Source organism: Musca domestica, unplaced genomic scaffold (genome assembly GCF_030504385.1).
Source record: "Musca domestica strain aabys unplaced genomic scaffold, Musca_domestica.polishedcontigs.V.1.1 31, whole genome shotgun sequence".
Lineage (NCBI taxonomy): Eukaryota > Metazoa > Arthropoda > Insecta > Diptera > Muscidae > Musca > Musca domestica.
Genome location: NW_026712309.1, coordinates 5,694,680 through 5,713,646, shown reverse-complemented (window position 1 = coordinate 5,713,646; position 18,967 = coordinate 5,694,680). Strand labels below are relative to the sequence as shown.

The window sequence follows — 18,967 nt, the reverse complement described above, 5'->3', positions numbered from 1 at the left end:
CGAACTAGGACCCATTATGACCCACAAATACCAATTTTTAGACAAATCAGTGAAAAAATGTGGCAAAAACCATCAAAATACCGAATATCGGGAGGTACCGTTATATGGGGGCTATACCAAATCATGGACCCATACATGCAATGTTTCGCCACCGGAGCTGGAAACCATTATGACCCACAAATATCAATTTTTAGACAAATCCGTGAAAAAATGTTGCAAAAAAAACTAAAATACCGATTATCGGGAGGTACCTTTATATGGGGCCTATACCACAACGTGGACCTATACATGCAATGCTTTGCCACACGCTCAGGGACCCGTTATGACCTACAAATACCAATTTTCAGACAAATCCATGAAAAAATGTGGCATAAATCATCAAAATACCGAATATCGGGAGGTACCGTTATATGGGGACTATACCAGAACGTGGACCAATACCAACCATCCTAGACACAATGCAAATAGCTCTGCTAAATTTTTGAGCTCTACGTCAAATAATGTGGGCTGTATCGTGATTTCAACAGACAGACGGACAGACAGACGTTAAATCGACTTAGAATTTTATGCTGATTATGAATATATATACTTTATGGGGTCTAAGACGAATATTTAAGGATGTTACAAACGGAATGACAAAGTTAATATACCCTCCTTTCCAAGGTGGAGGGTATAAAAAGGATGCAACCTGTACGGGTTTGGTCCACAACGAAACTGAGGTTAGGTGAGTAGGTTTGGCTGGGCAGCGAAATAAGAGCAGCATGTCTTGTGGGCCTGTGCCACAAGCTGAACAGATGTTCTGCACATCGTTGTCAAATTTGGTTAGAAAATCGGAAAAATTCGATTATCTGAAATCAGTTGGGAATATAGCCAGAAAGTACTCCTCGAGACCTTTCATTTAAGACCCTCCTCAATGACGCGGCTAGCGTTTCCCTCGTCGGGAAATTGTGTCATTTTCCTGTTAATTAATTTAGGAGAATTGTTTTTATCTTAATACTTATTAAAAATACGCTGATTTATCCAAAAAATGGTAAAAATCATTGATATTAAAGAAAAAATATTTTACAATTAACCCCTTGCGCACCAACACAAAATACAAGTTGTGTCTTTGCTCTTATATTTTAAAATGTATCTTCACGGGCATCTTGGTCTGTAACACTCAAGCACGTATTGCATTGACAGCATTTTATTATGCTGTCGCACAGGTAAGACCTTCGCCTCCTCATGTAGGTGATCGACAGGTGTCATGAGGAGGCACCCTATTGCGGTTCAAAGGGCGGCATTATGGCAGGACTGAATATTTTTCCACTGCGTAGCACTAACGTTGGCGGACCACACCGGAGCCGCATAGTTTACCAATCGCGCATGTTAGAGGTTCCCTTATCAGCTCCCCAAGTGCTGCCGGCCAGAGACATGAGAACCTTGTTCCTACTTCTAATCTTGTCGCAGATAGGTGTGGTATGCCCGGACGACTTGAAAAGGCTATCGAATATGACCCCTTGAGACCTTGGGATAGTTGGTGGTCGGAATTACAACACCATCGACCCTGTACCGTCAAAGATAACCTAATCTCTGCAGTCCAGGTGGTGAAAAGTTCAGCCGTCGATTTAGTAGCGGAAATCTTCATTTACCTCGAAGTGAATGGATGTCACTGTTGGTGTCTCTGGTTGAGGCTGGGACTGGTTTGGAATATGCGTACTATAATTGTACTAAATGATACTAAATTTGGTAATAGGGGAAATTACAAAGCTGAAATTCTGAAATTTGATATAAAGGTAGCTGTTGGTTTCTGGGGTGTACATATGGAGACGTTGAAATAGTTTTGGACAGAGAAATAGGATGTGGGTCCATGGTGCAATAGTTTTACAACAATCCTTCTTCGGTGAACGATTCTTTCATGTTCATGAGTACAGTCCAATCCCCCATCGGACAAACTAAAAAATCACATGAAGCGAACTCTAGTATTCAAAAAAAAAAGAAATACTTTTTGGCTTTGGATGGCAATTTCAAAATCAAAATGTATCAAAATGTTAAAGCAAGGGATTAGGATGTTGTGTTTTATATTATGACACTAGTGCCAAAAAGTACTTCATAAACCCATTATTTGGTAATGAGTTTTTGGCTATCCCTTTATCAATCAGTTAAATCAAGTTAATTGAAACACTCACGTCCCTCTCTTCTGGCACCACATTTTTATGCCGTTCGTAACACTGTGCACCGCCTTGTCTCTCAACATACCAACCAACCAAGCTGCCACAATCAATGACATTTTATTTCGTTGATATTTCTATCTTGGCATTTGAATGAATGGTAAAAAAATGAAAAGCATCACAAAGCGAAAGCAAAAGAAGGAGAACAAGAAGCAGCAAATACATCAAGCTCAGCAACAAGAAATACCTTAAACACATAAATCGCTTGTAATCAGTCACAACAGAGGGAATTATGTTTTTTATGCCAGCCAAGAAGGGGCGACGCGTAATTAAAAACCTATTTTGAGATTTCCTTTTCGGTTTGGCTTTTCCGCAGAAATGTCCCTTCCTCCTCGATGCAAAGGAGGAGGGAGGAGGAAACAATGTTGGGCGCCATTTGTTTTTAATATTAAAATGTTTATGACCACATTTCATTTGGGTTGTTGACATAACGGCAACAACAGCAACAACAAGTGCTAAATTTATATTTTATTTAAAAGCCATTCTAAACGTTTCGCTGGTTCACAAAACTTTGAAGAGTTAAAGTTTTTCGTTTTGTTGTTGTCGTAGTTGTTTTTTTTTTTTTGGAACTTCACATTAATGAGAAACGAATGTTAAACGCCAAAGGAATTAATGAGAACCACAAATGAAACTGTGAGGGTTTTAAAAACTCCAAACTTCTAAGGAATTGTTGTTGGCATATTTTGTTTAAAAAATAGTTGAAATTTGTTATGCTTAATGTCAGGCGTTGGTTCCATTTGCTGAAAGTAATACGATTTTCATGCAGTGCAGGGGAAAGTGTAATTTTGGGTATAAACTAAAATTCTTAAACATAATATGGAATATACTCGACCAATTATCCCTTATAATAAGATTTTCAAATCAAAAATTTTATTTTTTTCCATTTAAATTCGAGCCCGCCGCAATATTAAACTGCATTTTACGTTACTGTTTATAATGTCATTTCATGAGTGTTCCAAAAAAATGTGAATCCAAACAACGGCACTGTTTTGTGGCCTAATTATTTATAGAATGCAATGCCAACAAACAAACGAAACTTTCATGGCTTTTCCGCCATTGAAATTGCCTCATTTTAAAAACCATATGTGTGGAAGGAACATTCATTCATCACTGAAGGTTTTGACATACTTGGGCAGTGTAAACAAAACACAACCAAAGGTTAAATCAAATGGTTTTTTGGGAAGTTTTCGCCAATTTGTCTCGACGCAGTGTTAACCTTTTTTATTTCTATAACTAAAAGGACAAACGTTTTAAGGAAACTGAGACATTTATACATAGGCAATAATTTGTAAATATTTTTTTTTTTACGTAGAAAATGGTTAGCAAAGAAACTTTAAGCAATGGATTGGAATTTTAATTGGCGATTTAATTAAATCAATAACTTAGTTATGATACAATTTGTTTAAAATAGTTTGGGCATTCTCTTCGCAAATATTTCAGTTGCTTGGAACTCAGAAACGGTATATGGCAAATATTAAAGAATAATCTTTACTCTGTCTTCGGGGAGCAAAGCCAATAACTGTCGGACGCGTCCACTGGTTGTGGATAGTGGAAAGACCAGCAGATATACTGGGTATCTAAGAATTGAAAAAAAAAACATTAGCGGTCAGTCGTCGAGTGGGCTTAAATAGCTGAGAACCGATGACCCATAGGCTAACGAGGCTTTGTTTCGGCGTGTCTAAAATATAAGCTCTGTGCTCGTCAACATATAGAGGGCCCCCACGCCAAGGTGTTATGCGATCATATGTTCATCAATGTTTCGTGTTTGCAGTCAGGGTACCGCCTGTATTCTTACGGAGCTTCTTTGATAACTTGGCGCCTCAACGAACATCATGTTTAGTTACCGAGTACTTGTCATGGTCGACCTTAGTCCCTCACATAGGAATGACGTATGGAAAACAAAACACATTAACGACAGCGTTTCTAGACAAGAGGAAGCAATCCCGCAAATTATTGCGGATATGAGACCATTAAGGCTGTGTCAGAACAGCATTCTTGTAGAATTTTGGGAAAGCCACGCTGACGAGAAAAAGAATTCGGATATCCGATTCATTACATCCGAAAAAATGTCCCCAAATCAGGGAAGTTACGGCTCGACTACGTTCAGTTGGTATAGCCGTCTCAATTCGTAACAATTGAGCGCGAATTGATGTGGACGTGCGGAACGTGTGCCCTGTCAAACCTACCTTTGGCACTTTGGCTATTAGCCCATAAGAGTAGTAGCAGAATTAACGGTCCTTAAACATTAACATATATTACTGCTACAAGAACCTCGGTAGTTCATGTTTCCACCTCCAGTAAGGGGTTGACTCTCAAGAAAGTCGACCTGAGTAACCCCAATATCCCCAACACCAATTCGTCGGTAAACAAAACAAGCCCATTATCTCAAGGAAGCAGGCAATTGAGGTGGAAGTAGTATCGGCCAGCGTCTCCATTGATAAAATGGAAGTTCTCCCGACACCAAAAATGCCAAATAACAAGAGTCAAGGGATAAAAACGCATATCGGCAGTAAATTACTGTAGTTAATATGTTTTCGGGTATCAATCAAAGCTTATCGGAACGGACCTAAAGTTCGTTAGGAAGTTCCAGAGAAAATATCCCAACGCAACACTAAGCGAACTTGCGATGAGCAGGATCCCCACTTGGGGAAAACAGTGGTGAAACAAGTCAAGGTCCCAAAAAAGGCGACGACTGGGGGCAGCAAAAACAGATATTAGTAGCGACTTAGCGACACTCAAAATCCATTAACAATGTTGTTAAAATCTTAAAAATACTGAATGATGCTGTTATATTAGGGTCTATACGACGACAACATTTGCCATGAGCCATTACAATATTCAAATGCGAAACTTAAAAAAAATAGTTATAATGTAACTAAAATCATCAAAATACCGAATATCGGGAGGTACCGTTATATGGGGGCTATACGAAGACGTGGACCTGCACTGACAACTTTCTGTCTTAGGCTGTAGTATCCATTAAGAACTTCAAATACAAAATTTGAGACAATTCCGGTATATCATGTCGCTAAAAATCATCAAAATATTGGAGCTATACATAAACATGAGCCTACATGGCCCATTTTCAATACAAAAAGTCCTGCAGACATAACATACATTTGAGTTAAATTTGTATCAATCTACTTCAATTCGTTCGGAAGCTAGAGTGATTTCCACAGACGGACAGACGGACGAACATAGCTAAATCGGAATAGAATTGTATTCTGATCAAGAATATATATACTTTGTGGGGTCTTAAAAGTATACTTCGATGTGTTACAAACGGAATGCCAACTTAATATGCTCTCCATACTATGGCGGTGGGCATAAAAATAATCAAAATTGGAAGCTTTTAGCCCATCAATTCGTGCTGGATCCGGCATGACACATACCATTATACTCACGTACGTAACCCAAATGTTTTTTTTTATTTAACTCTGTGTTAGAAGCAGAGCCAACTAAACCAAAATATCATGTCGAATTCCTTTATTTATACAATGTAATATAAACAACAAATTTCTTATACCAACTAACAGCAATCATTAACCCGTATAAATATCCTTTCCGTCTATAAATGTCATCAAACATCAATCGAGGTCTACGCCAAAACATGGATCTCTATTGATATGATTTGCAAGAAGTTCGAAAATACCAAAAAAATCGGGCACCGATTTTAGTCATCTCCGAACTTATCACATGTGTATAGAATTCTTTCTAACTCAATTTCTTTTTAAGATAATTTTGTATTTGAACTTTAAAAGGTTTGACATTTACCTCTATCGGTAAAAAAATCATGAGTAATTAATGAATACGGAATTCCTAGACCACATAACAGATTTTTACTGGAAATAAATACCTTAACTCATTTATGACCTGACCAACAAATGTTAGCTTCACGCCGAAAAAAAAACTTAACTCAAATTAAAGAAACGCCATTTCCATAATTTAAAATTTCCCAATACCTTCTTCATCTTTATTTTCATCAACGCGCCCATAAACGAATATTTTTTGTATATAAATCCTAGTATATGTTTGTATTTTAAATGGAACTTGAAGGAAATATTCTATTAATATTCACTATCAAGAGGCCATCCATCCATATTTCCATTTTCACAAAAACACATTTTGTCGACATTGTTGTTTTTTTTTTTTTTTTGTAGATAATAGAAACGTATCGTCAATCACATCCATGAAAGCTATTAAAATATAATAAAAGACAATAGCATTTTAATAGAATGTGTACACAAATCGAGGTATGTAGATTGAGCCTCTTAATAGTGAAATATTCAATATTTTGAAAAAAAAAAAGCTTCACAATATATTGAAGTATGTGTGTATTCTATTTATTACATTATTAATTTGTGTACATATATGCTTGTGCAGTATTGAACAATACTCGACTTAAATCTTTTAAGACTTAATTATTTTTGCAAGTTAAATTTTTGAAACAAAAACATTACGCACCAATATCTTGCGATTTGAAAGACAAAACGTATAGAATTGACCTGAAAGAACTATTTTAAGTGAGGCAGAAAAAAATCTTTGAGTAAATTTGGGGGACTCCACTCAACAAGCATACCTTGGATTTATAAGAACACTTGTAACATTCGTTTATAATATCACAATTGCTGACACTGGCTGAAGTCATAAGTCGAATATTTTAATAATTTTACACAGAAAGTATTTTCAAACTTTCCTCAGAGTTTTATGATGTGCAACACTGCTCTATGTGTTGGAACGTCGAATTTTATTCGTACTAAAAGAGTCGTTATCCACATAACAAATGAAACTAAGAACAAGTAAAAAACCCTCCACCATCGCTAAAATCATCAAAATATCGAATATCGGGGGTACTGTATATGGGGGCTATATGAAGACGTGGACCTATATGGCCCATTTTCTGTTTTATGCTGCAGTATCTATTACGAACTTAAAATACCAAATTTGGAACGATTCCGCTAAATAATGTCGCTAAAATCATCAAAATCGAATATCGGGGGGTACCGTTATATGGGAGCTACACGAAGACGTGGACCTACTTGGCTCATTTTTTGACTTAGTATGTAGTATCCATTACGAACTTCAAATACCAAATTTTAAACGATTCCGGTAAACAATGTCGCTAAAATCATCAAAATACCGAATATCGGGGAGTACCGTTATATGGGGGCTACACGAAGACGTGGACCTGCACAGATAATTTTCTGTCTTACACTGTAGTATCCATTACGAGATTCAAATGCCAAATTTAAAACAATTCCGGTGAATAATGTCGCTAAAATCATCAAAATACCGAATATCGGGAGGTACCGTTATATGGGGGCTATATGATAACTTGGACCTACATGGCCCATTTACGAACTTAACCTGCCTACTGGCAAAATATACATGTGTGAAAAATTGTAGCCTTCTATCTCAATTTGTTCGAAAGATATCGTGATTACAGCAGACAGACAGACGGACATCGCTAAATCGTCTTTGTTAGGTCTGACATGAGTATTTCGAGGAGTTACAAACGGAATGACAAAATTAAAAAACATAAAGTGGGTGAGGCCGTTGTATATGGCCCCCATGCAAAAACGGGAACCTATGTAGGAAATTTTAAACTTCAAGGATTGTCATCTAAAAAATCTTTTTAAATACCACATTTGGAACAATTTCGTGGGTAAATGTGACTAGGATTATCAAAATACGCAATATCGGTGGGTATTGTAATATGCGCGCTTTAGAAAAACGTGGACCTAAATATTCAATGTTCTGCCACCGGAGCTAGAACCCATTATGATCAACAAATTCCAATCTTTAGACAAATCCTTAAAAAATATGCAAAAATGATAAAAATACCGAATACCGTTCTATGGCGGATATACCTAAGCGTAAACCTATATATACAATGTTTCGCAACCGGATCTGGAATCCATTATGACCTACAAATACCAATTTTTAGACAAATCCGTTAGACAAGTTCGTAGAAAAATGTGGCAAAAACCTTTAAAATAGCGAATATCGTTTAGGCTATACCTAACCGTGGACAGCTATGTATCATTTTCAATACCAACCATCCTAGACGCAATTCAAATTTTTCTACCAAATTTTGAAGGTCTACGTAACGGACGTAGACGGACGGACATTGTCAAATCGACTTAGAATTTTATGCTGATTATGAATATATATATATACTTTATGGAGTCCATGACGAATATTTAGGGATATTACAAACGGAATGACAAAGTTAATATACTCAACTTTTCAAGGTGTAGGGTATAAAAATAAGTTCCACGCAAAGTTTAAAGCTGCTACGAGACAATGGATTTTGGAAATACGACGTATTTCATCTTAAATCAAACACATCATTATTATCGAGAATTAAAGAGGTATACTTTTTCTGGCAATTACGAGATTCAAATGCCAAATTTAAAACAATTCCGGTGAATAATGTCGCTAAAATCATCAAAATACCGAATATCGGGAGGTACCGTTATATGGGGGCTATATGATAACTTGGATCTACATGGCCCATTTACGAACTTAACCTGCCTACTGGCAAAATATACATGTGTGAAAAATTGTAGCCTTCTATCTCAATTTGTTCGAAAGATATCGTGATTACAGCAGACAGACAGACGGACATCGCTAAATCGTCTTTGTTAGGTCTGACATGAGTATTTCGAGGAGTTACAAACGGAATGACAAAATTAAAAAACATAAAGTGGGTGAGGCCGTTGTATATGGCCCCCATGCAAAAACGGGAACCTATGTAGGAAATTTTAAACTTCAAGGATTGTCATCTAAAAAATCTTTTTAAATACCACATTTGGAACAATTTCGTGGGTAAATGTGACTAGGATTATCAAAATACGCAATATCGGTGGGTATTGTAATATGCGCGCTTTAGAAAAACGTGGACCTAAATATTCAATGTTCTGCCACCGGAGCTAGAACCCATTATGATCAACAAATTCCAATCTTTAGACAAATCCTTAAAAAATATGCAAAAATGATAAAAATACCGAATACCGTTCTATGGCGGATATACCTAAGCGTAAACCTATATATACAATGTTTCGCAACCGGATCTGGAATCCATTATGACCTACAAATACCAATTTTTAGACAAATCCGTTAGACAAGTTCGTAGAAAAATGTGGCAAAAACCTTTAAAATAGCGAATATCGTTTAGGCTATACCTAACCGTGGACAGCTATGTATCATTTTCAATACCAACCATCCTAGACACAATTCAAATTTTTCTACCAAATTTTGAAGGTCTACGTAACGGACGTAGACGGACGGACATTGTCAAATCGACTTAGAATTTATGAATATATATATATATACTTTATGGAGTCCATGACGAATATTTAGGGATATTACAAACGGAATGACAAAGTTAATATACTCAACTTTTCAAGGTGTAGGGTATAAAAATAAGTTCCACGCAAAGTTTAAAGCTGCTACGAGACAATGGATTTTGGAAATACGACGTATTTCATCTTAAATCAAACACATCATTATTATCGAGAATTAAAGAGGTATACTTTTTCTGGCAAAAATTATTTAATCGTGTTCTTTGGGGTTCTACTCATAACATAGGGTGGAAAAGGTATTATTAGTTTTTTTTTTTTTTTTTTTTTTTTTGAAACGTATATATTCCATGAACACAGTGTGTATAAACAAGTGTTGGAATCTGGCAGTAGTTTCGAATAAATTGTTGCATGTTAGCAGCATTTGGACACAAATAGTCGAGTACCATTAGTTAATATACTTTTGTCAAATATTAAGAGAATTTGCCTTGACTTTGGCTCATTAAACCAATATGTATCCCGTTTCAGATCAACGTTTTTGCTAAATCTTTTTCATTTAGCCATCACCACGTCCTGGATTTTTTCGAGCCCTTCGTGTGATTATTATAGTTAACAGTGCAGAACATTGAGCAGTGGATGAACATATATTATCCAGATTCAAAGGGGATTCGAAATATAAATGTTTCAATTTTTGATAAAAAAAACATGACCTGATCGGTCAAATTTAAAATTCTCTCAATAACCTAAACTCAACAGAACCTCTCTGAAAGAAGAATAAATGAATAAATTGTAGTATAAGAGTGACCATTATATCAAGTTTTCCAAAAAAAACGGGTAGGAGACGTTAAGAAATTATTAATTCAATTCTAAGTAGAGTAGTTCTAAGTAGTAGAGCAATGCCGTTCGTCCTCTTTATTTAAATTTTACAGCGCTAGGCCATTTAAATAGTACAAGGATCTGTTTTTAGAAATTTCCACATCAAATACTTACCGTTTTCCTTTAAAGGCCAGTAGGTACTTCTTGTTCGACGGAAAGTGCATCGATGAGGCCAGACCCGTTGAACCGGCACGCAACGGAAATTGCTTGTGAAACAATGGAATGCTTATATCGAAGCCATGACGAACATGCTGGATACTCATACTGGCCTTGGCCAAAATCGCCTCACCCGTATCGAAGCCCAGCGAATGTTCAACATAGTCGGGCCACGTGCCCGAATACAAATTGAAGATGACATGATTACGACCATTGTTCCAATGGGGTAGACGAGCCAAACGAGATGGCACATTGCGCACGTAATCCTCGGACAGCGAGTCGCGATCCAGGGTATCAATACCCAATACGAACAGACATGCCTTTTGAGGATCCGGCGTATGATATCGCGATTCTTGTATGGCGGTTATGATTTTTTGATAATTGGGCGATATCGGTGGAGCGGCACCCAACGAGTTTAATGGTTCAGGTGGATAGACATAGATGAGAAACTCATTGTAACATCTGCTGAAGTCGAAACAGGTTTCCATGCGACAAGGACGCATGGACGTGGAGGAAGACGTTGCGGAGCTGCCTTGGCTGTTGGAGTTGGCCAACTGCTGATCTGCAGCTACTGCTGCTGCCGGCGCTGCTGAATTCGAGGTACTAAGCATAGAGCTTCGAGTCTTGTGTACCAGCTCTACTACATCGGGCTTAACAGAGTGCAGGAAGTCCCGACCCATTTCACTGGCCACAAAGCTTGGCAATTGATCTAAGGTTTCACTATCACTGTCCGCGTTCGATGATGACGATGACGGCAGCCCGGAATTTCGACGACGATGCGTTGCAGTTTTCAGCCGGTAACCGCCGAAATAACAGTAAGCGAGGAACGCGCACGACACAAAAACCAAAATATAACGTTTCTTGGCTTGCATTTTTCTACTAATCTACCGTGAAATGGCCTAGGACAAGTTCACTGAATGGCGTTTGCTTTAACAAGGAAATGGGGGAGAAGGGGTGTTCAACAATTTATTTCGGATAGTGAAATGGTCGCGGTTTTTCAAGGGTATTCTTCGTTTTGTTAAGGTGGGACTAGTGGTTAGTAGATGTGTTTCACTCAAGGATTGGGGGGATTTGACAACTATGTTCAGTTTATGGTGCCCTTTGTGGGTCATTCATTTGTTTTTGCTTTTCGTAGCTGCACGATTTCACCGAAATTACTACTCGATAACGCTTGCATCTCGCTGCCCGATGAGATTTACGATACATCTAAGAGCTCCCAGCTACAACTAAAGGAGATGAATGGCAAACTACACATACATTGTTGTCGTTTGTATCTACTCCAAGCACTGCACATTTTCTATTTTATTTGTTTTTTTTTTCGTGCAATAGCTTCCCTTCCAAGGAAAAACTCAGCCTGGTGGCCAACAACAAGTCACACACACACGCACTCACTTGCCCTGTCCCGTTTCTTGTAATTCTGGGCTATTATGCGTTTCTATTCAGGAAAGATTTCGTTCTTTTTTCGTGGTAACACACTACTCCCTTTCCATGCACTCGTGTCCGTCCATCTATTTCGGAAGCGCGGGGCGGCACAGTCCATACACTTCCTTTTGGGGGGCGTTAGCCAACAAATTCTATTGCCCATTCATTTCTCGCACTTCTTCGATTACATCCGCACATTTGAAAATTGCATTCACTTGACATCGATGATCCGCGCTTTCATTTGTATTTGTTAGATTTTTTGATTTTCTTTAATTATTTTCCCAATGAAAATTGAATATTTTTCTCACGCACAACACAACACATAGAATTTTTACCGACCGAAATTTATAGTTAGGTTTCTCGAGATCGAAAACGGGAGGATTTGTAAAGAAAAACAGAGAAACATAATGAGTTGAGAGAGAATGTTTGGAGAGTGAGTGAGAATAATTTGTATGACAGCCATATCTTCTTCTTTATCCAATAAGAATTACAAATCACGAACGAATGATAACATTTGTTTGCCAACCAATATCCACCAGTGATGCCATTCAGGTGGATTTAATTTTATAGAATTGTGAGTTATTTTAAATTGGCCCAATTGTTGATCAACAAAAATTCAAAATGTAAACATGTTCAAATTTAGAGAAGCCAACAACTTTCTTTAAACAAAATTGTGCACCGTGGGCTTATTTCTTGTTCTATGAAAATTTAAAATGCACTTTTATCCATAGGAAAGAAAGGTAAGATGAAAACTGTATTAAATTTCATAGGACGAGAATTAAGCCTCTCTTCCGCTATCATTCATATGTTTAGGTAACTGATTGTCGAATCGAATTCCACTTTTTGTTCAGAGACCTTTTAGGGCTCTTTTAATTTCGTTTTTGTTTTTTCTACATTTTATCCATGAAGTATGTACAGACTTTGGTCGTTATTTTATTAATTAAAATAATTTTCGTGGTTTGTGTGTTTATCGATGTTTATAAATTTGTAATAAAGGAACTCACTACAACTTAAACCAATTTTAAACTGTTATTACTTATTTGCTACTTTATTAAAACAAATATTTGATTTAATTGTCGAAAAAGAAGGCTATTTTTACAAATCCACTAAAATTTGAGCGAAAGTGTGTTTAAATAAAAATATTAGCATTTCGTTTTAATATTTTGCGCTCCCTTTACGATTCTCTCTACTCATCATCCTATTCTCTGTTACGTTTAATGTTGTTAAAAAAGGCGGATAATGTAATTTCAACAAACAAACTTTTACGGTATTTACATTCTTTTCTTGAATTACCAACTATTTTTGAAAATAGTTTAATCTTTAAGATTACACAATTGTGCTGTTTTGCATCTTGTATCATTCATAAACAAATTTATTCCACGAGAAAAACTTAGTGCACACCGTCCGTACCGCCTGTTCTTGCAATGCGTTCGTTACAAAGTCTCATAGGAAACTGAGTATGTTTAATTTGTTGTACCAGCAGTCATGAAAAATGTGAATGTTTGTTGTCTTCCTTCCGTCAAGTTTTGTTTTTGTTTACGTTATTAAATCAAAATGTGACATATAAACTGGACATGCGCTTTGTGACAAACAATTTGAAGCAGCGACATCTCGATTCTGTACAAAGAAGTCATTTCACAGTTAGTAGACCGTGTGTCAATGTCAAAACGATAGTGCCAATACTAATTAGAAATAATTTATTCTGTTTGGACAAAAGGTAAATTCGACAACTGAATGGAATATGTGAGTGTCTTTTTACACAATGTTTTTAAACAATTTTAGGTATATTTTTTGTTTTAAATGCGGATATCAATTCTAATACAAAAATAGGTAATGTAAAGCTACCAACTGATACCAATTTTTTTGAGTGTTGATCCATGTCTGTCCATGTTAATTTGTAATCACTCTACAGGTCGCAATTATGGCCCGATCTTCAGGAAATTTAGAATGGAGGTGCGGCTAGGGCCAGAATAGAAGCCTATTGGAGATTTTTTTGGAGATGATTGCATAATATTTAGGTTGAAATTGACCAATACCTTTTCCTGATTTTGCAGTTGCTCTACAGGTCGCAATTATAGACCAATCGAAGCGGAAGTTAGTTTGGGGCTAGAGCTTGGGGCTGGGCAGAAGCTTTCCGATTTGAATGGTCATCGGATAATATTTAGTGGGTTAAATAGACCATAACATTTGTGTTAAATAAAAGTCAGATTTTCCATTAAAAGTAAAAATTTTTTATATCGTATATATATATATATATATACAGCGAAATATATACAATTTTCATACATAAAGGGGATAATAGCTAGAATGCTTATATATCAAGAATGGCTGGACCGATTTGACACATTTTGTCAATTCAGAATGTCCTCTTGGCATAAAGGAAAAAAATCGCATAAAAAGATGCCAATAATAATGTTAATATAGATTTTGTAGTGTTTTCTGACATTTTTTATTATTTTTTTCGTATTTTTTATCGCATGCGATTTTTTCAATTTGACTTATAATATTTAAGTGTATATTTTGTAATATTTTTCACCTTACAACACAGTTTGGGGTTATTATATACAAATTGCAATTATCATCCGATCCTCACGAAAATGTGCGTAAGGGTAGGGTTAAGCTTAGAAGGTCTAGGCCTATTGTTTTCAAATATGTCCGCAATATATTTAGGGGTTGAAATGGACCAGCAACTAAAAATGTTCCTGATTTTGCAGCCTTTATAAAGGTCACAAATAGAAACCAAAGGAAACGAAATCTCGCATGAAGTTAGAGTTTAAGACAGCGGGTAGACGAATATAGCCAAATATCGTAGACAAGCAAATAATATAGATGAGACAAAATTTGGAGATACAGAGGGGCCTTCTGCTTTTGGAGATGATTGAAAAATATTTAGGGGTTCAAATGAACCAAAAACAGAAATGTTTTTCCGATCACACAATTGAAGCAAATCGACACACCTGAGAAGAGAGTTAAGGACAGGGAAGAATTCTAGCATTTTGGATGACCATTGGATTATATTTAGCTGTAAAAAGGACGACAACAACTAATAGCACGACGGAGTGCGTGAATATTTAGGAAATGTCCTGGTCAAAATGTTAAGGGCAATATCTCGGCAGTGCTTCGTGACATAATTTCAAAAGCGAAATTTTCCAAAATGGATTTGGACATAAGGGGGCTTCTAACATATTGTAGTGTTGTAGCCTTTGCTTACTTGTTTTCTTTTGTAATTTGAAATGATTTTAATATAAGTACCTGCAAGAATCTACTAGTTTTGCAATTTTTTCGATATCATAAAGATATCGAAAATGGGTTATCGTAGTAAAAACTTTTTCATTCTTGAAGATCTGGAACAGACCAAAGGCAAATTCGTCCTCAATGATATATTCTAGGAGTTTTTACAATGTTGATTGCCTCTTTAGAGGGCAAAGTATATTAATAGCTTCTTGCTTTATAAAACACAATCGTCGCCCTTGTTGACCTATCGCTGTGTTTGGTAAAAATATTTACAAATTAGTTGGAAAGGGATAGTTTCGGTATTGTCTTGATGATGGCGTTATTAAGGAATCAAGAAAAATATATATTTCCATCATGTCCCAAACAATTAAATTTTAACGATCAGAACATAAATAATTTGTACCAAAAGGTGGTATATTAGACATCTGATGGTGCTGAATACATATACGGTATTGATCATAGAGTACGCCAAATCTTGTTGAGAGATATCTAGTTTGTTCGAGTGTTTATGTTGGGTTTTTGTACACTTTCAAAGAGATGTGAAATGATAACTAACAAAAAAAATAAGCAAGAAAATGTATGCGAAATGAGTGAAAGAAAAAAAGAAAAATCCTTAACCAGCGGGCTAGAATGTTGACATATAAGTTAACGGCTCACCCTAATAAACATCAAACTAAATATGCAAACCAACTAGTAAACATTCCCATCATTATGCTGCGCAAGCAGTCCGACAAATCAACAGGAATATGACACCAGGGCAGTCATCCGCCACAAACACGCGCACTAATACCAGCGCTCCGCAAGTGATGACTCAGCGTAATAACGAGCACGACCAGGCTGCAGTATAATATTAGTTTTAAGTTGAAGTATTCATAATTGTAAATCCAACAAGAGAGGTGCATAGCACCGCAACATAAATGTTAGTAACAAAATAAAGAAACACCATAGCAGTGTGAAATAAACTTTAACTTCTAACATTAACTGGCGCCCAACAACTACAAGGATCAACACATCCTAGAACCCAACAACCACAAGGATTAAAACATCCCAACAGCCGGTACGAGAACCGTTCCTGAGTAGGAGTACGAAAAGGATGTTACGTAAGAACTAGCGGACTACCGGGATATAAGGAAAATGATCAAATTATTATTAGTAAGTTATTATAAATTTAACAAAAGTAAAAAAGAAGAAATGTTAAAATAAAATTAAACAAAATAAGGAATAACACAGAAAGTGAAAGTGTGAAATCTAATTTACAAAAATCATATTTGTGCTAGAATACGTTTAACAAAAATAACAAAGTAAGAAGAAAGAAATGTTAGAGTAAGGTAAAACAAAAAATAAAGTGTGACATCTAAATTTACAAAAAAAATCATATTTGTGCGAAATTAACAAATGTAAGAAATATGAAATGTTAGATTAAGTTAAACAAAAAAATAGAGTGTGGCATCCAAATTTAAAGAGTCATATCCGTGCTGAAATAAGTTTAAAGAAATTTTGATAATAGATTTGTGACGAGAACTAGGATTTGGTGTTTCTTTTTCTCCTTTTTTTCGAGCGGCCAATGCCGGAAGATTTAAACAACTTAATAACAAGGGTCGAAGCTATGAGTGTTTCAGGACAGACATCTTCGCCTTCTGGGGCAGCTCCCGTAAGGTTTAATCCCTTTACGGAAAGTCAGACTAATGAGGTGAAACGAATAATAAGTGAGACGGTGGCAAACCTTCTCAAACAGGGGGAGGATGTTACCGCCACTAAAGATGTCGACATAGAAGGATCTGGGGATATCTCAGAAGGAGAGAGAATACCAGACATAGTGAAGACGTTAAGGGAATTCTCGGGCAAGCCAGGAGAATTTAGTTCGTGGAGGAAAGCTGTTGATAGGATCATGAACATTTATGAGTCACAAAGGGGAACAACCAAATACTTCACAATTCTACACACTGTTAGGCATAAAATTGTTGGTGAGGCCGACACGGCTTTGGAGTCTTATCGGACCCCATTAAATTGGAAAGCGATAAGAAAGTGTTTAGTGCTTCATTTTTCAGATAAGAGAGATATTTCGACCTTAGAGTATCAAATGACCGTCCTATCTCAGGGTGGGCAAACCATAACAGATTTTTACCAGAAGGTTTACCACCATTTGTCTTTGATTCTGGACAAGATTGATTGTCTGGATATAGGGAACGAGGCTTTGGATGTATTGACCCAAACATATAGGGACAAGGCTTTGGACACCTTTATTCGAGGACTTAATGGTAATCTTCCAAGCTTAATGAGTGTTACAAACCCGACAAGTTTGCCTCAGGCTCTAAATGCCTGTTTAAAATTAGGTAATCTAGGTGTGCGTATTCAACACGCTACCGAGAAAGGATCTAGACCAAACAGGATCCCCCAAACTAACCCTCCTAGACATTTTTACCCACAGCTGACGATTGGTGATAGGAATTTTCAAGGTAACCAAAGGTACAGAGGCCCTACTCAATATCGTTATCAGAATTTCCGAAGTGGAGAACAACAATACGGAGGGCCGGCGAACTTTTCGAATCGACCTCCAGTAGTGAATAATTTTGGACACCCCCAATACGGAGGATACAGACCCCCACTTCCTCCTAAACCTGCTGTACCAATGGACGTGGATCAATCAATACAGACTAGGCAGGTAAACTATCAGAATAGGCCACAGTTGAGTAATGCTTTTAACAATGTTCAGCCTAACTTTAAGAGAAATAATTCAGGAAATATTCATCAGCCGCAAAAGCAGCAGAGAATGTTTAATGTTGAGGCCCAAATACGTGAGGATGCAGAGCCGGATGAAATGAATGGTTCTGATGAACAGGAATATGAGGTTTCCTATGACGAAGCGTACGAGGAGGATCTAGACGATCAGTTGGCAATTGTAGATGACGTTAATTTTTTAGACTAGCTTCAACGTTGCCATACCTCCCTTTCAGAATGAAAAATGGCAACGAACTTAAATTTCTTATAGACACCGGTTCGAACAAAAATTATATTAATGGCAAATTTATTAAAAACCCTCTAAAGAACCAGAAACCTTTTCATGTTAAGTCCGTAGGCGGCATAGTTAGTATAGAGACCCATAGTTTTATTGACATTTTTAATTGCGGGATCGGAAAGTTAGAATTTTACATCCTTCCTGGTCTAGAGACCTTTGATGGGATAATAGGGAATGATACCCTGAAATCTTTGAATGCAGTGATTTACACTTGGAGATCCTATCTCACAATTCTGGATGGAAAGAAATTTCCTTTGAAAGAGCTGCAAATTGATGAGATTAATAACATGAATCTACGTTTAAATCATCTAAATCCCGAAGATGAAAAAGAAGTCAGGAATATTTTGGATGACCATCCAAACCTTTTTGCAGATCCCAATAAAAAACTCACTTATTCAACAATCGTACAAGCTGAAATTAATACGAGTAGTGATAGTCCAGTTTATTCAAAATCCTATCCGTATCCAATGGCACTGAAATCCGAAATTGACAAACAGATAGAAGAACTATTAAGGGACGGGATAATTCGCCCTTCCAGGTCCGCATATAATGCTCCAGTTTGGATAGTACCAAAAAAACCAGATGCTTCAGGTGTGAAAAAATACCGCATGGTTATTGACTATAGGAAACTTAATGAGATAACTAGACCTGACAGATACCCCATACCTGAAATTACAGAAATCTTGGCTAACTTAGGCGAACAGAAATACTTTTCCACCATAGATTTAAAGAGCGGATTCCATCAGATT

General features: G+C 36.7%; 1 protein-coding gene and 1 long non-coding RNA gene across 2 annotated transcripts in view; one reads left to right on the top strand and one right to left on the bottom strand.

Moving 5' to 3' along the window:
- Positions 1-12,501, bottom strand: part of LOC101894872 (exostosin-1) — a 296,257-nt gene extending 283,756 nt beyond the window's left edge. The window contains exon 1 of the mRNA XM_059125005.1: positions 10,505-12,501. Coding sequence (XP_058980988.1) covers positions 10,505-11,418 — 914 coding nt within the window. The 5' untranslated portion in view covers positions 11,419-12,501. The remainder of the gene's footprint in view (positions 1-10,504) is intronic.
- A 1,060-nt stretch (positions 12,502-13,561) lies between these two features.
- Positions 13,562-14,070, top strand: LOC131803648 (uncharacterized). Its single transcript, XR_009342706.1, has 3 exons — positions 13,562-13,685; positions 13,751-13,798; positions 13,881-14,070. It is a non-coding gene; the product is annotated as an uncharacterized LOC131803648 (long non-coding RNA).
- Positions 14,071-18,967: the final 4,897 nt, after the last annotated feature.